The sequence below is a fragment of the Monopterus albus genome, unplaced genomic scaffold (genome assembly GCF_001952655.1).
Source record: "Monopterus albus unplaced genomic scaffold, M_albus_1.0 scaffold134.1, whole genome shotgun sequence".
NCBI lineage: Eukaryota > Metazoa > Chordata > Actinopteri > Synbranchiformes > Synbranchidae > Monopterus > Monopterus albus.
The window spans coordinates 2,808,509-2,821,249 of record NW_018128014.1 but is presented as its reverse complement, the minus strand read 5'-3'; the positions used below and the strand labels follow the sequence as shown (position 1 = coordinate 2,821,249).

At 46.6% G+C, this 12,741-nt stretch overlaps 1 protein-coding gene across 8 annotated transcripts in view; it reads left to right on the top strand.

Moving 5' to 3' along the window:
* LOC109967740 (rho GTPase-activating protein 8) overlaps positions 1–12,741 on the top strand; it is a 51,652-nt gene that overhangs the window by 22,133 nt on the left and 16,778 nt on the right. For 3 of the 8 annotated variants that reach the window (XM_020613526.1, XM_020613525.1, XM_020613523.1), the window contains 14 exons: positions 102–143; positions 1,366–1,506; positions 1,828–1,915; positions 2,008–2,139; positions 2,289–2,375; positions 2,451–2,549; positions 3,231–3,344; positions 3,431–3,504; positions 4,315–4,392; positions 5,179–5,304; positions 5,673–5,776; positions 6,790–6,975; positions 11,501–11,736; positions 11,983–12,329. In XM_020613526.1, coding sequence (XP_020469182.1) covers positions 104–143; positions 1,366–1,506; positions 1,828–1,915; positions 2,008–2,139; positions 2,289–2,375; positions 2,451–2,549; positions 3,231–3,344; positions 3,431–3,504; positions 4,315–4,392; positions 5,179–5,304; positions 5,673–5,776; positions 6,790–6,975; positions 11,501–11,736; positions 11,983–12,229 — 1,752 coding nt within the window. In that variant the 5' untranslated portion in view covers positions 102–103 and the 3' untranslated portion in view covers positions 12,230–12,329. The other 5 variants (XM_020613527.1, XM_020613528.1, XM_020613529.1 and 2 more) reach the window with 4 other exon arrangements.

The window sequence follows — 12,741 nt, the reverse complement described above, 5'->3', positions numbered from 1 at the left end:
TAGCCTGGATCATTTCCAGAGCAGCAGCGTTTCTCTCCCTCATGTCAGTGTGAAGCTGCCTGGGCTCAAACGGTCACTGACCAGTTGTTTTTCCTCTCCAGAAATGGCTTCGACCTCTGACCTGGAGCAGCTGGCAGACCTAGGTGAGCTTAGTCTACACACTCTACACATTATGAGACACCGGGCTTTGGGGTGCAGGCATGTTAAGGACCCCCTCCCCCTACTGCATGCACAGCTGGATAACTGTCACCCAGGGCCCAGCAGAGGCTTGTTAGTGCTGTGCCTCCAGAGCAGCTAATCAGTGTTGCTTTCTAGAAGTCATGGCCTGCTAGTTGATTATGTCTGAAAACTTTCTGCCATAAATAAAAACAGGCTGTCAGTCAGAACGAGTCCCACTGCAGGACTCCAACCAGAGTTTCCTCCTCTTCCTGCCTGTGTGGACTAACCCAGGTCTTTTGTGCATTCAGTCTGAGCAGCATCATTTCCTCTTTGTTATCAGACCAACTGTGTGTTTATAGAAAACTTCCTCAGAGCTGCAGAAGAAACAGTGACTGTAGTTTCCTCCCAGTGCTGCAGCTCTGTGCCATGTTTTATCTGAGTTGGGTGTTACCCTTTGAATAAAAATCTCGGTGTATTTAGACTGAATTTCAGTTGCTTAATTTCAATAATCACCATTGATTCTGGTGCAGTATAAATATTATGACCCGTGGGACCCTAGCATGATGTTTGGTGTGTGTCTGGGGACAGACATGGGATACTTCATGTGTGATATTTATTTTAAATAAAGGAAAACAAACAAATGGGACATGATGGCAATGAATTTATAAATAGAAAAGACTACCGAGGAAACGTGCCCACCTACATCTTGGAGAGCATCAGGAGCTTTTTTTTCTTCTGCTGCTTGGACAACAGCCTCGTTTCGCATTTTCTCATTTTCCTGTGAACACCTGCTTTTGTTTTAGGATGTTCCCACATGTTGATCCACCACCTTTGATTCCTCTCTGATGGGTTTTTAACTTAAGTTCCTTCACCTTATAAAAATTGTTACCAGATTATTTTCTGTTGTTTCTGAACTAGAGAAAACTTTGTCATGTTGTTCAGTGCATGGACGACAGTTTTACCTTGAGTGCATGTTTTAGTTCAGTGAAGAAGAGTTTTTGCTCAAGGGGTTCTTTTGGAACAGGTAGTTTGGAACCACAGCAGCTGTGACTGTGAAAGGTGTTTCCATCGAACGCCTTTAGTACTTATGTTCTGTCGCTGTGGGTGCTGAGTGGACGCGAGGCCAGAGATGCCCAGCATGCTTTTCATTTGTAACTAATATGGAGATGTCGGTTCTGATGTGTACTTTTCCTTCCCTTCTGACAGAGCTTCAGAAGGAAGATGAGGATGAGGAGGATCAGAGTGGTATCCAGGGCTGTCCATCACCTCTTCCCAGCAGCACTTTCAGTCCAGATCCCTCCCACCCGTATTACGATGTGGCTCGACACAGCATCATCCAGGTCTCAGGTTAGCACTTGGTCTGAGGTGTGCTCCTCTGTAACATAACCTGTCATCCTGCACGGGGGGTGCATGGTGAACCGACAGGTCTCTGAACTGGACAAAGACAAGGACCTCCTCGGGGTCAGGGTGCGCTGGAGAATGAGGGAGATGATGTGTAGGGGGAGTTATGCCGCCATTCCACTGCCACAGGCAGCTGCCCTGTACTCAGACCAGCTTGTCTTGAACCCATAACAGAACTGCAGCTTCCTCAGAACATGTTTCCATGACGACTGCTCTTGTATTTGTTGTTTGGATGTGTTGTCTAAATCTCAGCTGTTTCGTCTCCAGGGGATGACAACTATGGCAGGAAGCTGATCACCTTCAGCAGCTGCTGTCTGCCTCCGTCTCACCAGCTGAACCACCAGCGCCTGCTCGAGTCCGTGCACAGTAAAATGTTCAGACTCTCTCAGTTCAGCTGCCTCATGCGGTTGTTGTTGTTTAGTGGTTACTGTGTGTTTCCATGTGCAGGTATCTGAAGTTCACACTGGACCAGTACGTGGAGATGGACTATATCCTGGTTTACTTCCATTACGGCCTGAGGAGCACCAACAAGCCGTCGCTGAAATGGTTACGAGACGCCTACAGCGAGTTTGACAGGAAGTACGTCTACCTCTGTGGAGGGAAACTGCATCGCTGCTCATAGTGTCGATAGAAATCCAAATGTTGGAAAACTGCAGTGGACAGTTTCATCTGTAAATATAATTTCCTTGTTTGCATAGTGAAAACTAATCTGTGACTGTTTGTGACAGATACAAGAAGAACCTGAAGACGCTGTATGTCGTTCACCCTACAAACTTCATCCGAATCGTCTGGAACATTTTCAAACCTCTGATCAGGTAACATCACATTTCAGAGTCTGCAGGTAGAACTCAGGCCTCGGCCACAGCGTACTAACACTGTGTATCCTTCAGTCACAAGTTTGGGAAGAAGCTGACGTACGTGAACTACCTGGCCGAGCTCAGGGATCACCTGAACTACGAGCAGCTCGTCATCCCTCCTGATGTGCTCAGGTACAGCTGGACAGAGCAGCATATGTGCGAGACCGAGCCCCATCAAGCTGTTTGTTGGTATTTAAAATGATCCGGTCTGAAATGAGCTCATCTGAACATGTGTATCTTTAGTTTTGGTTTAGAGATGATGGAAAATGTTGGACCGGTATAAAACTTTCCAGCCTGGTCAGTTCAATGTCAGGTTAGCAGAGATGACTAAAGTCCCTCAGGAGGGGCCTCTACAGCTGCAGTAGAAAATAAACCGATGAGTGCGGCTGAGCTGAAAGGTTCACTTCTCGTCATTCATGCTGAGTAAGTTGTTTCCAGCCAGCAGCTCTGACACAGAAACCATGACTGAGTGACGTTCACCCCAGATCAGTTACTGGAACCACCTGCTTTAGTTTGTGTGAGCTAAATCTTCCTCCAACTGCAGAGAAACCAACTTCTTCAAATTAAACTTTATTGAACCTTCCATTCTTTTAACTTCTAAAACCAGTGGTTACTGGGAAACTGGACCCTGATTGGAGCAGGTTTCAGGCCCTGATGTTACCTGAAATACCTCCAGCCAATCAGATGAGAGTATATGCTGTAACTGCGGTTGAACTTCCTGTCTCGCTCTGCACTCGTTCCTCAGTGTTGGTGACTAGAACCAGCAGGCCGTCTGTGTGTGTGTGTGTGTGTGTGTGTGTGTGTTTCTTTCAGACACGATGAGAAGCTACGAGCGGCTCAGAAGGACGGCCCCCCTTCCTCAGTGGAAACGCTGCCACCACCTCGACCCCCCCTGCCCACCCAGCAGTTTGGCGTCAGTCTGCAGTAGTGAGTTTGGTTCCACAGTTTGTTCTTCACGCTGCTTGTTGAGTGTCACAATCAGTCGCACTGATCTATCGGTGCTTCTCCAACAGCATCAGAGAGAAGAACAGGGGGGCCGTGATCCCACCTGTGGTCCAGCAGACTGTGTCCTACCTGAAGGACAAAGGTGAGTGTTGAGCTAATGACCCAGACATCTGAGTCGATTTCGAGGTAAGTCTGATGTGGCTCTGGGGAGTTTGACACTGAATCTCTTTGGGTTTTTTACTCAGTGAACACCAGACCTCTGAAGACTAGGAACCATTTTCTACACTAGTATGAATTAACATGAGTGACACCGGTGCTTTGTTGCTGCTGTCGTTCGGCCTTTTTGCCCCCGAGCTCCGTTTCAGTTCAGGATGTATGGTTTCACCTGTAGTAACAGCATCAGCCACGTGTTCTGTGTTGCTCCTCCCTTTTCAGTGTTTAAAAATTGAGATTACAGTTTACAGAAAAGCAGAAGAAATTTTAAAAAAGGAAATAAGTGGCACGATTGAAGGCGGGCTGTCTATAATTAGATTTTTAGGTGTTCTTGGTTCCAGAGCTTCCTGCAGCAGATGTTTCTCCAAATCACTGATAAATAATGGCAGATTGTCATCATGTCTTTGCTGAACCTAGCAGGCAGGGCCTTTAGCTTTATTGGCAATGTGTGTTGTCAACCTGTGTAAAGGAAAATGGTGGAGGAGGAACAAACAATGCACCTGTCTCCTCTTCATACAGTCCTTTAGCTTCAGGAGGAGAGTTTTCACTATGTCGAGAACTGTGGAGATGCTGTTCGTCCGGGCTCATTGGACTCGCTGCGCTGCCTGCATGTGTTGTGGAAGGTTTAGTCTCCTCCAGCAGGAGATGAGTTGATGATGTTTAGGATGTTACAGATGTTTTCCATTTTGTTCCAGTGTCTGTTCAGATCTGTCTTTGATTCAGCTTGTCTGTGTGTCAGGTCTGAGGACGGAGGGCATCTTCAGGCGATCGGCTCGAGTTCAGCTTGTCAAGGACATTCAGAAGCTCTACAACCAGGGTGAGGAGACACTGTAAACTGGTAGCTTCTCTCTTCTCACATGAATCTGTCCCTGAGTCCAGGACCTGCAGGATGTTTAAATGTTTTTACTGATGCAAACAACATGCTTGTTTCATTTGAACTGTCTTTGTCATTCACTGCCGGTCAGAAGTTTTAGATCAGCCCCGTGTTTCCAGTAGTTATTGACCCAACAGGTGAACACACCTGTGTCATTCTCTCTACAACTGAAACCAAACTGTTGGGGCAGACGGCATTGCTGCAGACATTCCCACAGATGTGCTACTTTCACTTCTCATCTGGAAAGTCTAGACCCTGTGCCGTTGTCACTGCTCTCTCCTCATCCACAGCCTACAGCTGTGGCTCATTCAAACCCTGAGCAGCTCTGACTTCCTGTCTTCATGGCCTTTTTCCAGATGTCTGATCCAACACAGAGAGAATCTGTTGCTGTAAGTCAGGACATGAACTGTTTGCATCAGTTTCCAAGGCTTCATTCACTTCCACTGCTACAGAAACAATGCAGGTTCACCTGGTACTGATTCCTGAGAAAGGCCTGGTTTGTGTTTAGGTTTTGGTGACTTTTCTTTTTACCTCTGGTGGTTTACGTCTTAGCCATGTACCACTGAAGGCGATTCACTGGACTTGAACTGTTTACATGTCAATAAGAGCTGGAAACGTGGGGGTGTTCCTAAACTTTTGAAAGGCATTGTAATCCACAGATCACTGTCCGCTCATTGTTCTACCATGCTTTACTTCTAAATGTTACTCTAATCATGTGACTGGTTTCAGGGAAGCATGTGGACTTGGATCAATATGACATGCACGTTCCTGCTGTGATCCTAAAGGCGTTTTTCAGAGAGCTGCCTGAACCTCTGCTCACCTTCAGAGTCTACAACCAGGTCCAGGACCTCCTCAGTGAGTCCTGCACACATGATGGCGGTGATGGTGGCGGGGGGGAGAACATTTCCACCAGTCTTTAGAAACAGAATCCTTCTGTTGAGGAGGTCTGGGAATTTAACATTTATGACTGTATTTCCCAAATCACAGATGTATTAAACTGACGCTGTCACAGCAGAAAAGATGGTTTGTTCCTGTCGAAGCCCGACACGCAGTCTGACACGCTGCTTGGTTGTTGTTGTTGTTATTCCAGAATGTGGAACTGCACCTTTTTCTGCATTTGTTTCTGAACCACTTGTGATTTTTGTTTGTTCACACGTCGACCGTGTCCCTGTGGCTCGTCGAGGTGTTGCTGTGGAGTAAAGGGTCTCTCTCTGTTCTGCCAGATGTGGAGACCAGCCTGCGAGTGACCAGGTGCAAACAGATCATCGAAAGTCTTCCTGAGCACAACTTCATCGTGGCAAAGTACCTGCTGTGTTTCCTACACATGGTAGGTCACGTTTTTGTTTTACTGCAGATCAATGTGAACATGAGTGCAACGAGAAGAATCTTCGCCACAGGCAGCATCAGCGTTTAATCGGATTTAAGTGGGGATAATCACAGGCCTTTACAGACAGAGACCCCGTGATCAGCAGCGGACTGCCAACACAAGGAAACCAGGACAAATGTGAAACAGGAGAGAGCAGAGGGACTCGCTGTCCTGTTACCTTCATCAGCACAAGTCCACTGCCGCTAAACAGGATGTATGTAGGACAGCAGAAAGGTGTGGAAGGCAGTCGAGACAGGAGCTGTGTAAAGCTGATGGAGACGCAAACAAGGGGAGTTGAGTCAGTACCAGACAGTGGACAAGGGGCTTAGGTCAGTAGATAGAAGGTAGGTGGACTGTTCACGTCAGCCTCTGAGTCTGAGATGTTGGCAATTACTCCCAGCTGGTGAAAAGGAGTCCAAACATGTCACCAAACTGCTGGGAAGAGGGAAACTCTGTGTTGATGCTAACAGCAGCTCCACAGTGTTTGGACCTGGTTTCAGTCACTAACAAGCTGCTAATCTGCTGTGACTGCAGGTTAGCACAGTGGGTAGGAAGGTCAGCCTGTAGGGTGGGACAGGTAGTTCATCAGAACTGGTGAAGCCTCTTGGATGAGAGGTGAAACATCTTCTACCTAGAAATCCAAGTCCAGTTTTTTCAGTTTACTATGACCTGGATGACTGAGAATCTGCACAGACAGAGGGTACGACGTACAGCACTGGCATGATGGGTAGAAGGGCGTAGCAGTAGCTGAAAATTCTGCTTCCAAGAATTAATTTAAACAGCCTTGTCATCCAGTTGATGTCAGCTGCTTGTTCTGCTGCACGTTTAACGAACATGAGGCTCCATAGAGAAAACCTCTGATGCACAACAACAGTCGAATGACAACGGTTTAGTCCGATTCAGAGTAGAGCCAGTCTGTCGGTTGTTTCATGTGCTGTGTGTAACGTACTGAACCCTCCACCCCTCCGGCTCAGGTGTCCCAGGAGAGCATTGTGAACAAGATGGGCCCATCGAACCTGGCCTGTGTGTTCGGGGTCAACCTGGTCTGGCCTCGTCATGCCTCCATCTCTCTCACCGCGCTGACCCCCATCAATATCTTCACTGAGATCCTCATCGAACATTTTCACACCGTGTTCGGCTCCCGCTGCCCACCTGGACAGGTAACACCCTGAACCTGCACCACATCTGGATCCACAGGGTCATCCTCTGGGAACCAATGTTTTTTTTGTCTCCAAACGCTTCATCTGCTGTTCCTCAGAGGATGAATCCCAACAACCCTGACCCTCTGACCCTCTGACCTTTGCTCATCACCAGGACAGTGTTTCTGTTTTCATACCACAAATGTGAAAAAGTGAAAGTCAGGTTGTCCCGACCGGCTGAGCATGGTTCTGCTTCTCAGAGGATGAGCCTTCACAGTGCAAAACCATTTTGGACATTTAGTTTGGTCATGGAGTTTTCCTTCGTCACCTGTGCACACACGTTTTAGGTTTAGGTAGTACTGTATTCGCTGAGCACGGCTGACTTACTGGATTTTCCATCAGATAACAGTGTTAGACATTTAATTGAATGGATTAAGCAGCAGTGTTTCACGTGTGGCTCTTCTGCAGTAACAAGTTGCCTTTTGACACATGTAATGATGCAGACAGCAGCTGCACAGGGCGGTGTGTGTTACAGCTCAGCCAGGCGTGAAGGATTCACATACACACTGTTAGTCAGGGTTGTGAGATTATAACTCACTGAAAAAACAGAACTTAAATGTGCATGTGTGTTAATATTACATTAAAGCTTCATGTTGCCTCAAACAGCGGAGACATGCAGCAGCTCCGTTTTTTGCTTTTTCTTCATTTGAGTGAAAATGATACTTGTATATAAAATTATTTAAGATTCATGAGGACCAAAGCAAACCAGGTAGTTTTTATGGATCAGCAATAATTTTCCTTTTTCAACCCCTCAAGTGGCGTTGGGCACCACTGAACTGCTTCCACATGCTCACATTTTGGGTGATTGATTGCACTCGCTCAGTGTGGATGAGAGGAAAACAGAGACGTGAACCTGAGCTTCTGTTGCATTTTGTTTATTAATGTCCAGTTTTCTTAAGAACTCGGTACAAAAAAGTGAGACTACTCTGAAACAGGAGTGACTGTCCTCCATCAGCGGTTTAATGCATCACAGAGGAGAAAAACTACATTGGCATATTTAAGACAAACACTTTCCTATACACACTATCCACTGGACAGTCCCCTCAGCAACGACAAAGGAAAATCTCCTATTTCCACAAACACTTTCACTTCCATCTAAAAACCCTCGCCGTCGCCTCCTTATGGCAAAATCATACATTGGACGTCAGGATGCAGAAGTGGCAAATGATAGAAAATCCCAATGTTGTGTGTCCTTTGTTTTTTGCTCCTTGATAAAAGAATATAAAAATGTTCTAACTCCTCTTTGTTCACATGTCATGTTGTGTATTAAAATAGATCTGCACAGTTTCTCCCGGAGATGATTTTTAGAAACAGATGAAGGGTACAAGGCGCGGAGTGAGGCGGTGTGGTGGTTGGGGTTGTTCTGGTTTTAGTTGCAGGTGGAGACGTGGGCGCTAATGTGGGTTCACCAGGTTTCTTTGCACGTGGAACCCCCGAAGCAGGTTGGGTCCAGCCTTAATGTAAACCTGACGAGTCTGGAGACGTTAAATGGTAATTTAAGCTTCTTTTTATATGATTAAATCTGAAACCACAAAGAGAAACTTGAGCTGCTTGTGGCTTTTCTGTCTTATACCAGTCTGTCAGAACCCGCGGTGGACAGTTTCACCGTTTTGACTTTTCACAAACTAAATGACTGCTCAAGAAAGAATTTTCAGATGAATTGATAATCTAATGCTAGTTCAGCTCCAGGGCACTGCATGACGTAGGCCTGTGTGGCAGTGACGTGTCAGCAGACAGAGACACCGGAACCAGGTTGAATGTTTGTGGAATCAAATGTAAAAGCTGACGAGAGGCGACAACTTGTTGGGCTGGAAGGATTTTTAGGAAGTGTTGTGTCTAATTGCAGTAAAATGAATGGAACATTAGTGGTGTGAGTGAAGTATTCAGTACTGCAATAAAAACTAAAAGTCCTTCATTCAGAGGCCAAATGAAAAAGCTTGTGTTAGAGAAATACTTCACAGTAGCTGTTCTGAACTGATCAACATCGTAGGTGGAGCCAGTTTTCTGTAGCTGAGCTGTGATTTCCTTCGTTCCTATAGGTTAAAAGATGTGTTAAAGTACTGCGTGTGCCTCTGAAATGTATTAGTGTAAACCTGGAAATGTTCCAAGTAGTAGCAGTAGTAGTAGTAGTAGCAGCGCTCAATGCACGTTTGGTCCAAAGCTTTTGTATTTGTGATATGTCTGAAATTCATGTCGAGCAGGGTCTGACGGCTGGGTCTGTCATTCCCCAGTACTCCAGTACTTCTATTAAAAGAAGTGATTTGTGTTTATTTTTTTAAACAATCTGCAGATTGATGAACAACACAGTTGCAGTACCAGTGTAGTAAAGTTTCTCATCCTGTTTGTACATTATTGTGTGATGTATTAGTGAATTAGCTTTAAATCGACTACTCCTTACTTTTCAGCCAACAGTCACTTAATTGTTCTTCAAGTCAAACAAGCCTTCATGTCTGAAACGACTGGAACGACAAACAAACATGTTTGTTTACTGTAGATATGAACGAGGTGGTCGGTGGGAAGCCGGGCTGGTTTCTGACTAGATGAACTGAAGCGGTTGTTAAAGTAAAGCTGCAGATGTTGTGTGACCTGATGGAGCCTTTGGGTGAAACGTGCATGGAGCCTCACGCTGCTGTCACTGAGTGCAAACCTTGGGTGTGTTGGAACGTTTACAGACTAAGACAAAAGCCTGGCACCTGTTACTGTGCTCATCCTGACAGTTTGTCTACCTTGTACCGTGCAGGTGATGCTTCGACATGAGGATCTGTCCTGCACAGCTGAGCTGATATGATTCAGATAAAGTAAAACCACCTCGGGTCCTCGTCTGCTGATGAAGGCATGTGTCTCTGGCGCTATGTTCATGTTTGTGCGTGGACAGGTGGCAGAGCCGTGTGGTTGTTCCTAGGTCTATGTGTGACACTTAGCTCCGGAGCAGCAGGAAGACTAACGGGCTGAGCAGGAGGCCACCGTGTCCTCCCACAGGCCCCTGACAGCCACAAAGACTTGTCCCAGTTCTGATTGACCGGTGTCTAGAGAATTACCAACAAAGACGAAAACCCTGGATGTGAGACCATTTGGACTTGAGGCAGTGTTCATCTGTCGGACTAGCAGGCTCATCACGGTGAAACATCCAAGCGAGTAAAGAATCAAAAAGCTAAAGTATAAAGGTGACACCAGTGGTCCCAGTACAGAACCACAGGGGTTTTGGCAGATTCTCTCTAGTGACTGGCAGGGACCAAATGATGCGTCCCACCGGCTGCGTGCAGCTTTAGTCCGTTTCCTGTCGCAGACAAAATGCAGCAGAAACGGGCAGTTTTCTCTCAAAACGCACAAACAAACAATTCAAAACGTATCTGATTAAACCTTTGGGCCTGAAGAGCTGACGTGGACCTTTAGACACACGTTTCTAGCACAGACGTGCACGTCCCATTTAGACTGGTGAAACATCTGTGGTGACTTGTTCTGCTCACTGGTGTCTTAATGCTCACTCTGTCTGCAGTGCTTCCTCCAGCTGAAACGATTAATCAGCATTTTCATAATCGATTTGTATCAGTTATTGATTGAGGAAACGCTAAAACCGTTCCCTGGTTTCAGCCTTTATGAAGTGAGTTTATTTCCTTAGCATATATGATGGTAAATGAAACAGAACTGGGTTTTGGACGCCACAGCATGAATGAAGATGAAGGCGTTTTGTGTTGCCACGTTTAAAGGCTCAGCCGCTGCACAGACTGACGAACCAGGACGCGGCGCGTGCCAACAGACTGACTCGATCACTGACGTCACACTTTAACCTGAAGATGTTTGAGGTTCTCCATGAAAAAGCAGACTCGGTCTGTTCCTGTTTGTGCTGCAGTCAAACCCAGAAGATGACGAGATGATGGTGTTATCAATAATACAACATATGTACAATGATCCCCTGGAATACTCCAAACTTACACATTTATCAACAGGCATCAGCATGAAAATACTAAAATCTCCACTAGAAATGCTAATTTCTGTAGTTTCATCTTTAAATACTTTTGTCTTTTACTTTATTAATACTGAAAAAGTTATTCTCTGTTTGTTTGAAAGCTCGTTTACATACACGATGAAAACATCTTCCTGAATTCTTATGGCAAAACATTGTTCATAGGAGGACGAACATCTACTCCGATATATGACTGTACATTCCTGTCACGCCTAGATCTACTGGTCTATCTGCAGAACAAGAATCGGACCTGTTTAGAAAAGGGACGTCCGCGGCGGCTCTGTACTCTAACGTCTGTAATAAATACATTAAGGCCAAGAACAATAATAAATAGAAAATAACTTAAAAAATCTCGTAAGCACTGTAGGTGTTGGCTTTTACAAAACACTTGACTCTAGTGGAGGCTGCAGCTCCGTCTCAGTCTGTCGCCTTTCAGCTCTGACAAAAGATGGCGGACATTATTCGGACAGAGTCCGAGCACCGCGGGGGGCGGGGCTAATTGTTGGTGTCGCTCTTCTGCAGGAGAGTGGCCGAGGGGCCCGGGGCCGCAGCACCGGTGGGTTTGATCCAGGACTGGGAGAGCAGGGAGGTGGCGGCGGTTGTCACGGTGACCTGGATGAGTTGGTTGCGCTGGATCAACCTGATGAGAGCTTTGAGGCGGTTGAGCGACGCCTGGGTGTCTCTCTGCTGCCCGAGGAGACGCTCTCTCAGCTCGATGCATTGCTGCAGACAGGAAACAGCACACGTGGCTTTCACAGGTGAGTCAGACATGTCTGGGTCCTTTACAGAGAAGCTGAACTAAGCTTAAAACCACGGTATAAATGAAAATGGTCTAAGCTGATATCCAGGTGGATTTCAACACGATTTGTTGCGTTAATGAGGGTGAACTGTGGAGGTGCTGCTGGCTGGGTCCCTCTGCTTCTAGTCTTCATGCCAAGCAGCTGTGGGCTGAGGCTTGATGTGGCTCTCAGCTCGTTCCTAGTGACAGAGTCTGTTTGCTGTAGGACTTTGCTACTGAACCATGACTGGTTCTCTGCTGCACTGTCAGTAAGTACTGGGTTCACCTCAGATACTGTCAGCGTCTCCCTTCTTTCCCCCTCCAACTCAGTCTGCCTCCCCCTAACTCCCTCACTGCTTCTTCCTTCTTTCCATCACTCACTCCCTGTCTCTCTCTCATTGCCTTCCTCCAGCTCACAGCCACAGAACTTCGTTCAGTCCAATTCGTTCGGTCCAGTCCCTGTTCCATTCTAACTCGCTCCCTCCTCCTGCCTGTCTCACTGCCTCGTCCCCTCCCCCACTCCTTCCCACCAACTCACTCTTCTTCTCTCCATCACTCCCTCCCTCCTGGTATGGAGCTGTGTCTGGGTGTGTTGTTTACCTTGAGCGTCTCGTTGAGTTTCTCATCTTCTTCCTGCAGGTGAGCGCACTCTTTCTTCAGCTCACCGTTTCTCCTTAGCAGTCGTCTCTTCTCCTCCTGTCTCACTGCACAAACCAACAGAAGCTCGTCAGTATAAACACCACAGCCACACAACTTGTCTCACCTACGGCCCAGCGTGTCCTCACCGGTCTTGTGTGTGACGTAGGACTGAACGAAGTTCTGTGGCCATGACATGTTCTCCTTGTTCAGAACCTGAGGACCAGAGGAGCGCCATCGTCACTGACACGTGGAAACTATAACCTACACTGTTTGTCTGGTTGCACATTAAAACTGAAACTCGGTTCTAAACTGCAGCCTCAGAAATCTTTTGTCTGTTTCTCTGAGG